The sequence below is a fragment of the Ricinus communis genome, chromosome 3 (assembly GCF_019578655.1).
Source record: "Ricinus communis isolate WT05 ecotype wild-type chromosome 3, ASM1957865v1, whole genome shotgun sequence".
In the NCBI taxonomy this organism is placed as follows: domain Eukaryota; kingdom Viridiplantae; phylum Streptophyta; class Magnoliopsida; order Malpighiales; family Euphorbiaceae; genus Ricinus; species Ricinus communis.
The window spans coordinates 10,607,401-10,624,531 of NC_063258.1; the positions used below are offsets into that span (position 1 = coordinate 10,607,401).

At 34.6% G+C, this 17,131-nt stretch overlaps 1 protein-coding gene and 1 non-coding gene across 2 annotated transcripts; one reads left to right on the forward strand and one right to left on the reverse strand.

The window, feature by feature from the left end:
- Positions 1-13,974: 13,974 nt before the first annotated feature.
- Positions 13,975-15,274, reverse strand: LOC125369535. Its single transcript, XM_048372305.1, has 2 exons — positions 15,197-15,274; positions 13,975-14,787 (listed from the first exon to the last, which is right to left on the reverse strand). The coding sequence occupies exons 1-2, from the start codon at positions 15,272-15,274 to the stop codon at positions 13,975-13,977; spliced, it is 891 nt and encodes a 296-aa protein (XP_048228262.1).
- A 166-nt stretch (positions 15,275-15,440) lies between these two features.
- Positions 15,441-15,547, forward strand: LOC112535364. The gene has a single exon (XR_003079519.2). It is a non-coding gene; the product is annotated as a small nucleolar RNA R71 (small nucleolar RNA).
- The last annotated feature ends 1,584 nt before the right edge of the window (positions 15,548-17,131 follow it).

Genomic DNA, 17,131 nt, shown 5'->3' on the forward strand with positions numbered 1-17,131 from the left:
GGCATGCCTTGATTCTCATTATTCCCTCTTTCCTTCGAAAGAATCGTTCACGATCATTCGAAGAATGATATCAATACACGATCAACTAATTTGTTTTCTTCGCATTCGTCGAAGCATTAAACCCACTGACTTCTAATCATATTTTTCTTTTTTTAGGTCAGTGCCTATGATCACTGCTTCCACGCGCTTTCATTCAACACTCGTATTTATCCTCCCAAATAATACTAAACCATCATAATAGACATATATTAGGAAGAGAGACATAAAATAAACAAAAAGAATGAGAATATTGGTAGGATTTCAGATTCGATAAGGAAAGCAATCACAACTTCTTTGCTCTCTTCCATATAGCTAATCGTAAGGATCAAATCGAATTGATTTAAACACAAGGGTAGACAAAGAACACAAGAGAAAGGATGGACGTAAGGATAAGTCTATGCTCGCTAGCGCGAGTGTTAATTAAGTTCAAAAAGTTCTTCAAAGAACCAATAACTTGATCTCTAGCAAGGTAGAAAACTGAAATAATATACTCATTAACCTCAAGTATTAAATTCCATGTGGTTTTTATAGTGCGAAATGCCTCATTCCATAAGAAGAAGAAACTAGATGCTAAATATGAATAAATAAATACAGAAAGATAGATAAACTATATGCCACATATGAATAAATAAATATAGAAAGATAGAAAAACTAAAGTCAAATCATGAATGAGAGAGGAGTTAACTAGGCAACAACTCTAGTAGTCCTAGATTTTATGAGCCAGCTTAATAAAAATAAGGGTAAATTCGCGTGGGCCTACCTAAAAACACTGCGATCCAAATTACTTCAGTATATGCATTTCAAGCATGGGAGGGCTCGAATTCCGGATAATGTTACGCTTGGATTAATTGAAACAACATGAGTTTTGCCTTACATGCGTGGATTTATGTCTCATCTTGCTTGATCATCAAGGTAATACCCAATGCCATTGGTCAAGCTTGTTAATTGCGCTCCCATGTTTCCCTATCCCAATCCTTATGTCATTAGGAGTCCTCGTCCTTAGAGGAGCAAGGAATGATGGAGATTCCAATGGTACAAATCATGAATAAGAATATATGTGATGAGAATCCATGTAACATAAGGAATTCTACTCCAACAAGAAAAGCTAATGATGCAAATCCTACTTGCTCAAGGAATCGTACTTCAATAAGGAATCCTAATTCCACTAAGAATCCTAATCTAGCAAGGAGTTATGATGATATTAGGAGTTCAAACGACAAAAAGAATCCTATTTCTATTAAAAGTCCTAGTCCGATCCAAAATCCAAGTGAGATTGGACTTAATCGAGATAATGGGCCTCAAGATACTCTTATCAACTCAATCCAACATATGGAGGCATGATGAAGACAAGATAAGCCAAAATAATCAAGTCAACTATTTAGAGTCCAATACAAATTACTTCGTTATATGCATTTCAGACATCAGATAGCTTGAATTTCGGTAGTATTATGCTTGGATTAATTGAAAACAAGATGAGTTTTGCCTTTGATGCGTGGATTTCTGTCTCATCCTGCTTGATCATCTAGGTAATCCCTAATGCCATCGGTCAAGCTTGTCAATTGTGCTCCCATGTTTCCTTACGCCAATCCTTATGTCATCAGGAGTCCTCGTCCTTAGAGGAGCAAGGAATGATGGAGATCCTAATAGTGCAAATCCTGAATAAGAATATTTGTGATGAGAACCCATGTAGCACAAGGAATTCTACTCCAACAAGAAAAGCTAATGATGCAAATCCTACTTGCTCAAGGAATCCTATGTCAACAAAGAGTCCTAATTCCACTAAAAATCCTAATCCAGCAAGGAGTTCTAATGATATTAAGAGTTCAATCGATGAAAGGAATCCTATTTCCACTAGAAATCCTAGTCCCATACAAAGTCCAAGTGAGATGGGGCTTAATCTAGATAATGGGACTCGAGATGCTCTTATGACCTCAATCAAACATATGGAGGCATGATCAAGTTAAGCTATTTAAAGTCCAATACTCAAGAATGAGCCACATATTACATGTTACTTAAGCTGAATTGTCATGTTTATTATATGGACTACGGTTTGGACAAATTTTAGAAGTATTTGTTCATTTAAAGAAGTCTTTTAATTGTTAGGAGTCTTGTTTTAAGTTATCATTTTAGTTTAGGAGTTCTATTCCTAGTCTTATTGTTATTTGCTTCCTTATCATTATAGAATTAGGTTTCTTTAAGGCCTATATAAGCTAGTACGAATTTCTATATAAAGGGAGTTATTGAATATTGATTATGTTGGAGTCAATTCGCTTCTTTTGTTCTTAATGAACTATGTGAATTTGCCAAGTGAAGGCTTGGTATTTTACAAACTTAGTTTAACTTAAACTTATGTTTATGTTAAACAGCCTTCAATTCTTTATAATTAAGGTTCTTAAGTACAAAGGGTCATGTTGAGAGTTACTTTGCTTGATCAGGTGAATGGTCCTTGGTGAAGACATCAACATTGAATATGGGTTTGGCACAAGTTAGCCACGTTTGTATCAATTTGGGTCGACCTTGATTCTTGTCGTTCTCTCTTTCCTCCAAAAGATTCCTCCACGGTAATCCGGAAAATGATGTCAGTACATGATCAACTAATTTTATTTCTTCGCATTCGTCGAAGCATTAGATTGGTGCCTATGATTGACGCTTCCACACGCTTTCATTCAACACTTATGTTTATGCTCCTAAATAGAACCAAACCATCATAATAGATATAGATTAGAAAGAGAGACACAAAATAAACAAAAAAAACTGAGAATATCGGTAGGATTTCAAACCTGATAAGGAAAGCAATCACAACTTCTTTATTCTCTTCCATATGTCTAATTGGAACAATTAAATGGAATTGATTTAAACACAAGGGTAGACAAAGAACATAAGAGAAAGGATGGACGTGAGGATAAGTCTATGCTCTCTAGCGTGAGTGTTGATTAAGTTTAAAAATTTCTTTAAAATCCCCATAACTTGATTTTCCGCAAGGTAGAAAACTGAAATAATGTGCTCATTAGCCTCAAGTATTCAGTTGCATGTAGATTTTATAGTGCAAAAGCCCTTATTCCATAAGAAGAAGAAACTAGATGCTAAATGTGAATAAATAAATATAAAAAGATAGATAAACTAAAGTCAAATCAAGAACACGAGAGGAGTTGACTTGTAATAATTCTTGTAGTCCTAAATTTTATCAGCCAGCTTAATAAAAATAAGGGTAAATTCGCATGGGCCTACCTAAAAACACTTCGACACAAATTACTTCGTTATATGCATTTCAAACATATTTATGCTCCCCAAGTAAAACCAAACCATCATAGAGATTAAAAATACATACGCAGAATAAACAAACAAAACAAGAATATAGGTAGGATTTCAGATCTGATAAGGAAAGAAATCACAATTTCTTTGTTCTCTTCCGTACAGCTAAGTGTAAGGATCAAATGGAATTGATTTAAACACAATGGTAAATAAAGAACATAAAAGAAAGGAATGGCGTGAGGGATAAGTCAATGCTCGCTAGCACGAGTGTTGATAAGTCCACAAAGTTCTTGAAAGAACTCATAACTTGATTTCCCGCAAGATAGAAAATTGAAATACTAGGCTCATTAGCCTCAAGTATTCAGTTGCATGCATTTTCTATAGTGCGAAAGCCTCATTTCATAAGAAGAATAAACTAGAAGATAAATATGAAGAAATAAGTAAAGAAAGATGAATAAACTAAAGTCAAATAAAGAACGAGAGAGGAGTTGATTGGGCAATAACCTTATATAAGCTAGCTTAACAAAAATAATGGTAAAATCGTGTGGGCCTACCTAAAAACACTCACACCCAAATTACTTCATTATCTGCATTTCAAACATCAAACAGCTCGAATTCAACTTGAACGCTTGGATTATCGAAAACAACATGATTTCTCACTTACGCACGTGGATTTACATCTCTTGCTTGATCATCAAGCTAAAGCCCAATGCCATTGGTCAAGTTTGTCAATTATATTATGAGGATTCTTTATGCCAAACCTTTCATCATCAAGAGTCCTAATGCCTAGAGGAATAAGAAAGGATGGACTCCCAATGGTGCAAATCCTGAATCGAAATATTTAGGCGTGCCTCAATTCTTATTGTTCCCTCTTTCCTCTGAAAGATTAGTCCGCGATCATCTAGAGAAGCCCTAATATTCCAATTCAGGACTTGCACCATTAGGGTCTCCATCATTCCATATTCCTCTAGGCATGAGGACTCTTGATGACATAAGGATTGGAATAAAGAATCATGGGAATGTAATTAACAAGCTTGACTAGTGGCATTAGTGCGTGACTTAATGATCTAGCAGGACGAGACACAAAATCCACATGCGTAAAGAAGAAATAATGTTGTTTTCGATTAATCTAAAGGGGAATGCATGTGTTTTGATGTTTGGGATGCATATAATTATATAATTAGGGCTGGGGTTTTATTAGGTATGCCTACACGAATTTTCCCTTGTTTTCATTATTTTGGCTCAAAACATTTAGGATTACGAGAGTTGTGGACCAGTCAACTCCTCTTGTTTAGTATGATGGTTTGGTTTTATCTGGAGAGCATAAACACCACTATTGAGAGAAAGCGCGTGGAAGGAGCAATCAAGATTATTATCAGTAAATGAATCAAATTACTTGGAAACTTAAAGAACACAATGAATAGATCAAATTACCTGATTCAAGAGCTAAAAGCTCTTATACTAAATTTTAAAGAACCTCCAAGAACTCCAATCCTAATGAACCCGTGAATCACTGACTTGAAAACCCAAAGAGCAACTTAAAATCAAACCCTAGGATCATCTAATGAGAGTGTAAGATGATCAAGAATTAGAACCTAAGGAAAACTAAGTTCCTTAAACCCTAATTCCAAGTATGCCACAAGGATAGATCAACTCCTTGATAAGTAAGTTTTGCATTCAAATAAAAATACAAGATACAAGCAATTTTGATATGTTTTAAAGACATCCAAATTCCTAAGAGTAATAGAATTAATAAGAACATCCCTAACTTATGCCAAACCCATATTCAATGTTGATGTTTTTACCAAGGATCACTTACCTAATTAAGTAAAGAAACTCTAACTCCCAACAAGGCCTTTAAATAACTTCTCCTTAAGAACCTTAATTATAAAGAATTAAAGGTTGCTTAATATAAATAAAACTTTAGATTAAACTAATTTTGTAAAATATCAAGCCTTCACTTGATAAATTCACCAAGTTCATAAAGAACAAAAGAAGAGAATTGACTCTCATATAAACAATATTCGACCAAACTTTATTTATAAATTCGTACTAGCTTATATAGGCCTTAGAAACTGAATTCTATAATAATAAGGAAGCAAATAACAATAAAACTAGAAATAGAACTCCTAAACTAAAAGGATAACTTAAAACAAGACTCTTAACTATTAAAAGACTTCTTTAGATGAAAAAATACTCAAAAAATTCGTCCAACCCTAGCCCACATATATAAACATGACATTTGGGATTAAGTAAAATGTAATAAGCAGCCAATTCTTGAGTATTAGACTCCAATTAGCTTGACTTGTTTATTTTGAGCCTATTTTGACTTGTTCATGCCTCCATATACTAAATTAAGTTGGTAAGAATATTTTGAGGTCAATTATCTTGATTAAGCCTAATCTCACTTCGACTTTGGACCTTCAACCCAAGCTTTAACTCTTGCTTCATGAACACTCCTAAAGCATCCTTGAACTTGTTCATGTGAGCTTTAGTCATTGATCCATCATATTTGAGTGGCTCATGTACAATTCTAGTTGGATTAGGATTTCTAGCTAGAGTAGGACTCCTCGTGGGACTAAGATTCCTAGTGGAAGTAGGGTTCCTAGTTGGAGTAGGACTCTTCGTGGGACTAGGACTCCTAATTCAAGTAGGATTCCTAGTCGGAGTAGAATTCCTTGTGCTTGTAGGATTTGCATCAAGAACTCTTACTTAACTAATCTGATCTAATATGAGTTTCTTTATAACCTTAGGAAACTTTAGCATCTAACTAAATAGGATACTAAGAGTTAAACAAAGCCTTCATAAACTTGGACTTTAAGAACATTAAACAAATCCCATTTAGCCTTCATAAACTTGGATTTTAAAAACATTAAACAAAGTCCATTCTTTATGAATTTCATTTGGACCGAATTTTATTAGACTTTCATTGTTAGCCCACTCTTGCATATAACCATTTAATGACCTTTGAAGCTTCTTGGCCCTTGACCTTATAATTAGACCTTGTGGTACACTAATGATCCTTCCTTAATTCTTTCTTATTGCCTTTGTCATCAAGCCTAACCAAATCAACATCTTTAAGCCTTGGCCGATCTATATCATTCCTTTCTTCTTTAGGATGATTCATCCTCGAATCAAACTCATCACCTACATCAAAAGGACACAAATCAGCAACATTAAATGTGCCACTCACATTATACTTACCTTGTAAATCAATTTTCTAAGCATTGTCGTTGATCCTCTCAAGTACTTGAAACGGTTCATCACCCCTTAGACTTAGCTTTGGCTTTCTTTGATTTGGAAACCTTTCCTTATGAAAATGCACCAAAACCCTAGTTCCAATCACCAGGTTGGAACACCATTGGCCTTTTTCCTTTGTTAACCCTTTCGGCGACTCTAGTATTTTGCTTCTCAATCCTCTCTTTAACTTATTTATGTAGTCTTTTAACCAAATCTGCCTTAGAAGAAGCATTAACACTAATAAGCTTGTTAAGAGGCAAATGAACTATATCAATAAAAATTAATGGATTAAAACCATAAACAATTTTAAATGGAGAACAATGTGTAGTCCTATGAACAACCCTACTATATGCAAACTCCACATATGGCAAAAGAGCCTACCAAGATTGAAAATTCCTAGAAATTAAAGAATGAAGCAGTTGAATCAAAGTTCTATTAACAACTTCGATTTGTCCATATGTTTATCAATGGCAAGTAGTAGAAAATAATAATGCCTAACTTACCCTATAACACATGCCAAAATTGACTTAATAATTTAACATCCCTATCACTTACAATGGTTCTTGGAACTCCATGCAATCGCAAACTTCCCTAAGAAGCAATTCAGCAATGTAAGCAGCATCATCTGTTTTATGGCATGGTAGAAAATGAGCCATCTTATTAAATCGATCCACAAAAATAAATATACTATGTCGGCCCTTCCTAGTCCTAGGCAATCCATGTACAAAATTCATAGATAAATCTATACAAGGAACATCAAGAATAGGCAAAAGAGTATATAACCTATGGGCTTGCAATTTAGACTTAGCCTTTAAACATACAATGCATCGACCACACACCTTATTCACATCATGTTTCATGCGAGGCGAAAAGAAATGTTCAATCAGTATGTCATAAGTCTTATGCACCCTAAAATGACTTATTAAACAGCCCTCATGTGCCTCTTTAACAAGTATCTCATGCAAAGAACAACTAGAAATGCATAGGCGATTATTTTTGGAAAGATATCCATCAGATACATAGAAATCATTAAAGGCAACCCCATTAGCACAAGTATTAAACAAATTACCAAAGTCATTGTAATTCAAATACAACTCCTTATTAAACCCAAAACCCAGCAATTTAGAATTAAGAGTGTTAAGCAAAGCATACTTTTGGGATAATACATCAGCAACCGCATTCTCTTTACCTTTCTTATACTTGATCATATATAGGAATGTCTCAATAAAATCCATCCACTTTGCATGTCTTCGGTTCAACTTGTCTTGCCTCTTGAGATGCTTCAAACTCTCATGATTTGTATGTATGACAAACTCCTTAGGCTACATGTACTGTTCCCATGTATGCAAAGCACGAACCAAAGCATAGAGTTCTTTATCATATGTTGGGTATCGAAGTGCTGCACCATTTAGCTTTTCACTAAAATAGCAAATTGGCCTTTGTTCTTGCATCAAAATAGCCCCAACACCAATGCATGTGCATAGGGTCTTTGTTCTTGCATCACATTTAACCTTAAAGGTTTTATCAAAGTTAGGTAAAATCAGTAAAGAAGCATTACACAATCTATCTTATAGCAAATTAAAAGCATTTTCTTGTGCATCACCCTAATTGAATCGAATATTCTTCTTGAAAATCTCATTCAATGGTGCGGCAATGCTACTAAAGTCCCTAGTGAACCTTATATAAAAACTAGCAAGACCATAAAAGCTCCTAACTTGGCTAATGTTAGTAGTTGACGACAATTCCCTAATTGCTTGCATCTTTTCCTCATCAACATCTACACCTTTAGAAGTAACAACAAAACCTAAAAATATGACTCTATCCATGCAGAAACTACACTTCTTTTACAAAACAATTTTTCTCTTCTAAGAACATCTAAGACCCTACGCACAGGCATAACAGGATCATCAAAAGACTTAGAATAGATTAGAATATCATCAGAATATACAACCATAAATTTACCATGAAATTCATGCAATACATGGTTCATTAACCTCATAAAAGTGTTAAATGTATTAATAAGCCCAAATGGCATTACAAGCCTCTCATACAGACCATACTTAGTTCTAAATGATGTTTTCAATTCATCCCTAACTTTCATGCGAATTTGATAATATTCAAAATGCAAATCAATCTTAGTAAAGTAACATGCACCATGCAACTCATCAAGCATATCATCTAACCTAGGGATAGGATGACGATACTTTACTGTTATTTTATTAATTGCATGGTAGTCTACACATATTCTCCAAGTGCCATCCTTTTTCGGAACCAAAATGACTGGAATAGCATAAGGACTTAAACTCTCTCACATATACCTTTTAGACATCAATTCATCTACTTGCCTTTGAAGCTCCTTTGTCTCCTCTAGATTACTTCTATCAGCTGGACTATTTAGTTTGGTAGCCACTGGAGTGAAGTCTATTTGATGCTCAATCCCTCTGTGAGGTGGTAAACCACTTGGCGTCTCCTCGGGAAAGACATCAATAAATTCCTGTAAAAGGTTCACAAATGCACTCGGCAAGGACAGACCAAGTTTAGTAGTGTTCAAGTAAACATCATTATAAGTAACTATAAACTTATAATGACCAAGTTCCTATCTCACTTTCCCTAGCCAAAAAGCTCGCTTTTTTCTTATTTTTCTCTCTAGGCCGAACCTCACTCTCTTTTGTATGTTTAACGCTCCTTAATTTTTCTTCCTCAATTTTGCTACTTTCACCCTTGCTCCTTTCTCTCTCCAATTTACATTGGTCATCAGACACTTCTTTTTGGAGAAAGAGGGATCAGTGTGACTTTTCTTCCAAACAAAAGAGTATCTATTAAGGAACCCATCATGGACAACCCTTCTATCAAATTACCATGGCCTACCAAGCAAGATATGGCCAGCATGCGTTGGCACTACATCACATAGCACTTCATCTGAATACCTCCTAATAGTGAAAGTCATAATAACCTGCTTATTCAGTTTTGTCTCACCACAATTGTTTAACCATAATAATTTATAAGGTTTTGGATGTGGAATCAGATTCAATCCTGATTATTGATATAACAAAAATAAGAACTACAAATGATCCTTTGAGCTTTCAAGGAGGTCTAATGACAAGATCTAAGTCCAAAAGGATGCAAAAAGCTTTATTGGGCTTAAATTAAGGATATTTGGAGTGTTCAAACACAACAAGGCTTAGCCCAAGGCTTAGGATTGCAAAAAGGGACAAAATCATCAATTTAATGCAATAAATTTGGGCTGAACTCCAAGGTCCAATAAAATTCATTTGAAGCCTTTTTATTTTCATTTTTATTAGGTTTTCTTAAGTTGGGGTGTGATTAGTTGTCATTTGGAGTTACACAATGGATGCACATGATTAGCTGCCATTTAGGAGTTACAAAATGAGTGACATCAATGTAAAAACAACCACTTTTAATGAGTTTTAATGAGGATTAAAGGGAAAAACATGGGAAAGCTCAAAAGACATCCATTTAGGGTTCTTTGTCTTATTTTGGCTATAAATATCAAAGCCGAATTCATTTGTAAGAATCAAGTGATGAATGATAATCTTTATTTGCTCTTTGTGAGTGTTTTTGCTTAAGTTCTTGCATGAACTCTGAACTTATCAAACTATTTTTAGTTTGCAGCCTTCTCTAACCAAAATCTTGCATTTGATTTTTAACTTATCAAATCATACTTGGTTTGTGGCGTTTGGAGTTGAATTCAAGTGCTAGTTTCATTATTGGAACTAGATTTCTCTAACTTCACTTGAGGAGATCCTTGGGTTTTAGAATCATCTTGATTGGAGGGTGTTTTCTTGCATTCCATATATATCATAAGTAAATGGTTATTGGTTTGTATGGTTGCTCAGATGATGATTTCCTATCATTTGGTATTAGAGCTTGCTTCAAGTTGAGGTTTTGTTACGAGTCGTCAACTCGTGAGGACTCGCCACCTTACATTTTGAAAACAATGCTAAGTCACTTAAACTAAATAGGCAAAAAAAGTAATCTAAAGCAAAAATAATATGATAAACAAGGGTTAAAAAAAGTGAAGTAATGACTCTAAGTAAACAAAATGAAGTAAAATGAAATAAAAGCAAAGAATGTAAAAATGTATATTAAATTTAAGGAAAACAATGTGTTAATCTTACCATGCTAAATTTAAGGGTCTATAGCCTGGCCTTACCACAATTTGATTATGGCGTAGATAGAGGGATAGAGCAGTCCGTATTAATTGCATCACTGATCAAGTAGGGCTTAAGACGATGTCCATTTACCTTAAAGATTTCCCACTTTGCATTGGCAAGATCAACCACATCATGAGGATAAACTTTGATAACTTTAAATGGACCCGACAATCGTGACCTCAACTTTCCTGTAAATATCTTGAGTCTTGAATTAAAAAGGAGAACAAGCTCACCCTCATGAAATTCCTTCTTAAATAAATGCTTATCATGCCACAACTTAGTATGATCTTTATATAACTTCACATTCTTACAAGCATTCATTCTTAACTTATCCAATTCGTTAAGTTGAAGTAACCTCTTCCTACCGGCCTTCTTTAAATCAAAATTCAAAGTCCTTGTTGTCCAATATGCCTTATGCTCTAATTTAATGGGGAGACGACATGACTTCCTATAAATTAATTGATAGGGAGTAAGGCCAATTGGGGTTTAAAGGTTTTCCTATATGCCCATAAAGCGTCATCAAGCTTTAATGCCCAATCCTTTCATGAAAAAGACACCGTTTTCTCTAGGATCCACTTAATCTCTTTATTGTTGATCTCAACTTGCCCACTTGTTTGTGGGTGATAGGGAGTAGCAACCTTGTGTGTTACTCCATACTTCTTTAAGAGAGCCTCAATCATATGATTACAAAAATGGGAACCTCCATCACTAATTAATGCCCTAGGAGTACCAAACCTAGGAAAAATAATTTTCTTAAGCATCTTCTTAACCACTTTAGCATCAATAGTAACGGTTGGCAATGCTTCCACCCATTTTGAAACAAAATCCAACATGACCATAATATACTTGTAGCCTAAACAGCTAGGAAATGGACCCATGAAATCCATACCCCAAACGCTGAAGAGTTCGACTTCAAGGATTCCTTTTAAGGGCATCTCATGTTTCTTAGTAATGTTGCCCATTCTTTAACATCTATCACATGTAAGAACAAATTCTCTAGTATCTTTAAATAAAGCTGGCCACCAAAAACCAGATTGTAGTACCTTAGATGCCATTTTTGTTGCACCGAAGTGTCCTCCAACATCCAAGGAATGACAATGTCTGAAAACATCTTGAGCTTCATCTTGAGGAATGCATCTCCATATTAAACAATCGGCACATCTCTTGTAAAGCAAAGGCTCCTCCCAATAATAGAATTTAATATCATGTAGAAATTTCTTCCTTTATCGATAATCTAACTCATAAGGAAGAACACCACTCACAAGATAATTTGCAATACCCACATACCATGGAAGTTCCTTTGATACTACACTTAGTAAATGTTCATCATGAAATGTGTCATTAATTGGGACACCATCATCATTCCTCTTTAGTCCGTCTTGATCAATCCTTGATAGGTGATCTGCAACAAGGTTCTCACTATCCTTCTTGTCTCTCACTTCCCAATCAAACTCTTGAAGCATCAAAATCCACCGTAAAAGTCTAGGTTTTACGTCCTTCTTGCTTAGAAGATACTTAAGAGCAGCATGATTTGAATAAAAAATCACCTTTTGCCCCATAAGATATGCTCTAAACTTGTCAATTGCATAAATGATAGCAAGCAACTCCTTTCCGTAGTGGTGTAGTTGATCTGAGCATCATCAAGTAATTTGTAGTAAATCACATAAGGCTTACCTTCCTTTTTTTGACCTAAAATAGCCCCAAACACAAAGTTACTAGCATCGCACATTATTTCAAATGGTTGCTCCCAATTAGGTGGTTCTAAGACGGGTGCGGAAACAAGAGCTTTTTTCAAAGTTTCAAATGCACCATGGCACGCTTCATGAAACTCAAAAATAACATCTTTAATAAGTAACTTACACAATGGCCTTGCTATCTTCGAGAAGTCTTTGATAAATCTTTGATAGAAACTTGCATGTCCAAGGAAACTTCTTATATCTTTAACACTCTTCGGAGGTGGCAAATTTTCAATTACTTCTATCTTTACTTTATCAACTTTAATGCCTCTCTTTGAAACTGAATGACCAAGAACGATTCCCTCTTATGTCATAAAGTGACATTTTTCCCAATTAAAGACTAATCCATGCTCAATACACCTATCAAGAACTTTAGATAGATTGTCTAGACAGTTGAAAAAATTAGTACCATAAACATTGAAGTCGTCCATAAAAACCTCTACACAATTATCGAGTAAATCACTTAATACTGAAAAATGCATCTTTGGAAAGTTGCATGTGCATTACATAAACCAAAAGGCATACGCCTAAAAGAAAAAGTACCATAGGGACATGTAAAGGTGGTTTTAACTTGATCCTTGGGATGAATAGGAATTTGATAGAAACCATTAAGTCCATCCAAATAACAAAAATAAGCAAAGTTGGCTAGTCTCTCAAGGACTTGGTCGATAAAAGGAAATGGCAAATGGTCCTTCCTAGTTGCTTTATTTAATTTTCTATAGTCAATACACATATGCCAACCCATGACAGTTCTAGTAGGTATTAAATCATTAAATTCATTCCTAACAACGGTTAAGCCTCCTTTCTTTGGTACAACTTGAACGGGGCTCACCTATTTACTATCACTAATGGAATATATGATTCCATTATCAAGCAACTTAGTTACCTCTTTTCTCACCACTTCTTTGAGAGTGGGGTTTAACCGCTTTTGACCTTCAATAGAAGGCTTAGCGTGGTCCTCTAAAAGAATTCTATGCATACAGACATTAGAGCCAATACCCTTTAAATCGTTTACAGAATAACCAATGGCATTTTTATAATTAAGCAACTCATCACATAAGGCATCAATATTATCACTAAGCAAAGTTGAATTAACAATAAAAGGAAATTTAAAGTTAGAGTCAAGAAATGCATATTTTAGGTTTGACGGTAAGGGCTTGAGGTCCATCTTGACTTCTTCACTTGATGTAGTATCCTTTGGATCATCCTCTCTACTTAAAGGTTCAAATCTTGATGTCCTACGGGAAAGTTGATATGGAGTTACCTCCAAAATCTGCTCATTAGCTTCTTGCATCCTGGATAGCTTCGTAGAATCTTTCCTCAAACACTCATGAATTACTTCTTCAACACATTCGCCAATAACATCAATAGAATCAATTCTACTTACCACTTCTACAGGTGTTGACTTCATAATATTCAGCACATCAAATTCCATACGTTTATTATCCACCTCTAATGTGATCTTTCCTCGCTTTATATTAATAATTGCTCCTGCTGTCATAAAAAATGGTCTTCCAAACAAAATTAGGATCTCAAGGTCTTCCTCCATTTCCAACAAAGTCAGCTGGTATTATAAACTTCCTCACTTTTGTTAGCACATTTTCTAAAATGCCAAGTGGATATGTGACAAATTTTTTCGCCATGGAAAGACACATATTGGTAGGCTTTAGTTCATCCAGATTGAGCCTTTTGTAAATAGAGTAAGGCATAAGACTAACACTAGCACCAATATCACATAAACCTTTATCAAAATGTGTACCTCCTATTGCACAAGTAACTGTAAATGAACCTGGATCCTTAAGCTTTAGTGGAGACTTGGAGTACATAGCTTTGGATTCTTCAACAAGAGATACTAAGCCATAATCTTCAAGCTTGCTTTTATGACTAATAATATCCTTCAAAAATTTACCCCAAGCTGGCATGTCCCTAATAGCATCCACAAATGGAATAGTGATAGTAATTTCCTTGAGATAATCAAGGAATTTACCAAACTGTTTATCCAAGTTACGCCTCATGAACGTTTGAGGAAAAGGAAGAGGTTTAACATCTACTATTGGTTCATCATTCATGGCATCTTCCTTATTACCTTTCTTTGCACACTCATTATCATCTTTACTTCTAACATCCACTTCCTCAATCTCTACCCCATTATCATCATTATTAACCACTCTCTTTCTCTTATTGATATCCTTTTTAATCTCCTTACCACTGTGCAAGGTAATTACTTTACAAGACTCTTTCTGTACATACTCTGGTTGGCTAAGATGCTTTCCTAAAGGTTTAGTGTTGGAGGAAGAGGCTTGTTGGGCAATTTGGGTTTCAAGGACGCGGTTATGAGTAGCGAGCTGCTCAAGTTTAGAGTTTAGCTGCTTAAATCGCTCCTCATTTTGTTTTTTTATGGACATTTGTTGGTTGACAAATTGCTCCATAATATTTTCAAGAGTAGGTTTAGGATGGGCAGGATTAAAGGTTTGTTTCTTTCATGGAAAATCCTGATGGGTATTGAGGTTTGGTATTTAGGTTATATGGAGGGTTTAATTGAGAGGATGGAGTTGACCAAGAGAAACCGGGATGGTTCCTCCATTGAGGGTTATAAGTGTTGGAATTCAGCCCCATTCTTTGGTGAAAACCCCCTTGCATGAAGTTCACATTCTCATTTGTACTTAAATTACATTGAGAATATGAATGTGATCCTCCACAAGACTCACAAACAATATTAGTACTTTCTAAAGAATTAATTTGATTTCTACTTACCAAATTAGTGAGAGCATCTACCTTTACATTTAGCATTTTAATTGTGTCAAGCTCCAAAACTCCCATTGCTTTTGCCATAGTTGTTTCATCACCTATGTATCCTTGAGATGCAAGTTATTCAAAAAAGGTAATGGCTTCTCTAGCCGTTTTATCCATCCATTTTCCACCGACTGTTGCATTCACGATATATCTATTTTCATTCATCAGCCCATTATAGAAAATTTGAGGAATCATCCAATCTGGCAAGCCATGATGTAGACATTGCCTTTGGAGTTCCTTAAATCTCTTCCAAGCTGAATAGATTGTCTCACTTCCATTTTTCTTGAAAGCAGTGACCTCATAGTGAAACTTGGCCATTTTATATGGTGGAAAATATTTATGCAGAAATGCTTGCTTTAATTGGTCCCACGTTGTGATTGATTCATTTGGCAAACTAGCAAGCAAAGTTGTGCTTTATCCCTAATAGAAAATAGGAAGAGTCTGAGCCTTATTGCGTCATCCATTACACAATTGATCTTGAAAGTTGCACACACATTAACGAAAGTTAATATGTGGGCATAAGGATCTTCTCCTTGTAACCTCCAAACTGATTATTTTGCACCATTTAGATGATACTTAGCTTGATCTCAAAATTGTTGTTAGCAATAGCCAGAGCCACAAAAACTTCTAAACTTCCTGAGATGTCGGGCATTACAAAATTGCCTAGCGTTCTCCTTTACTTTGAGCCATGTTATTCAAATTTGGTTGGTTCTCTCTTCTTTGCCTTTGTTCCCTGTGTAAAGCACATATAGTTAAATCAATGTCAGGATCAAAGTTCAAATTATTATCACTAGTACTTCTAGTAAGCATCTCAATTCATAATTGAATAAATTAAACTAAACAAATAACAATAACAAAAATAAAATATAAAAATGAAGAATAGAAAATAGAAAAGAATGAAAACAAGGCATAAAATAACCTTTCTCTACCCTAAGTTAATAAAAATTACTATTCAACTCCCCGGCAACGGCGCCAAAATTTGTAGCGGGACAAATTACATACCTTAGTCTCTAGGACTTAGTATAGAGCAAAAAGGGTGTCAAACCCTCGGGAGTTGGGGTAAACTTTGTATTAACCGGTTAGGTACTAAGATGGATAAGCAAAATAAATAAAAATTATAATAGTAATTAAAACAAATAACGAAATCTAAATACTGAATAATTACTTAAGTATTCACACAAGTTATAACAGTATATTTATATGGGAAAATCACAAATCACAATCAAATAAGAACTTTGAACATTATTTTCATGAATCATATTGATTGGAAATTAGTCTATAGTCTTTAAAGGCAATTCTCATTTTCAATTAAAGGTATTTCCTCTTAGAGTCTACATTCATTTTCATGGTAATGCAGAGATAAGAGAAAATCATTAACACATTATACTAATTCTTATTCTCTTAAGATGAATCCTTTGTATCCAAGCCAAATTCAATTCTTAAGTAATATCAATTACGTTCCACCAAATTACTCCAAATATCTTTGTGAATAATTTGATTAATAAGTTACATATGGTGATCAAGCATACATAATATGACTGAGCACTAATTGAAATTAAATCATAAATAACATAAGATAAAAATGTAGTTCTTAATTAATTCATCATTGTAAATCCCATACAAAAACTTAACCAAGACACATATTAGAGAACAATAAGAGAAAATCAATTGCAACATAGGAAAGGTATATAGAAGAAAATGAATAGATAAACCCTTTTTAAATCTTCTAGCACTTGTTCAGTGTAGAACAATCTTCTCTTCTTGCTTCTTGACTTGGACTCCTTCTAGTTAATTCTAAAGAACTAGAACAAAGTCTTTGCAATGATTTCTAAGACTTAATACTTCTATTAAAAACTATGCTCAATATCTATATTTCTTTTCTCATTCCCAAAATAG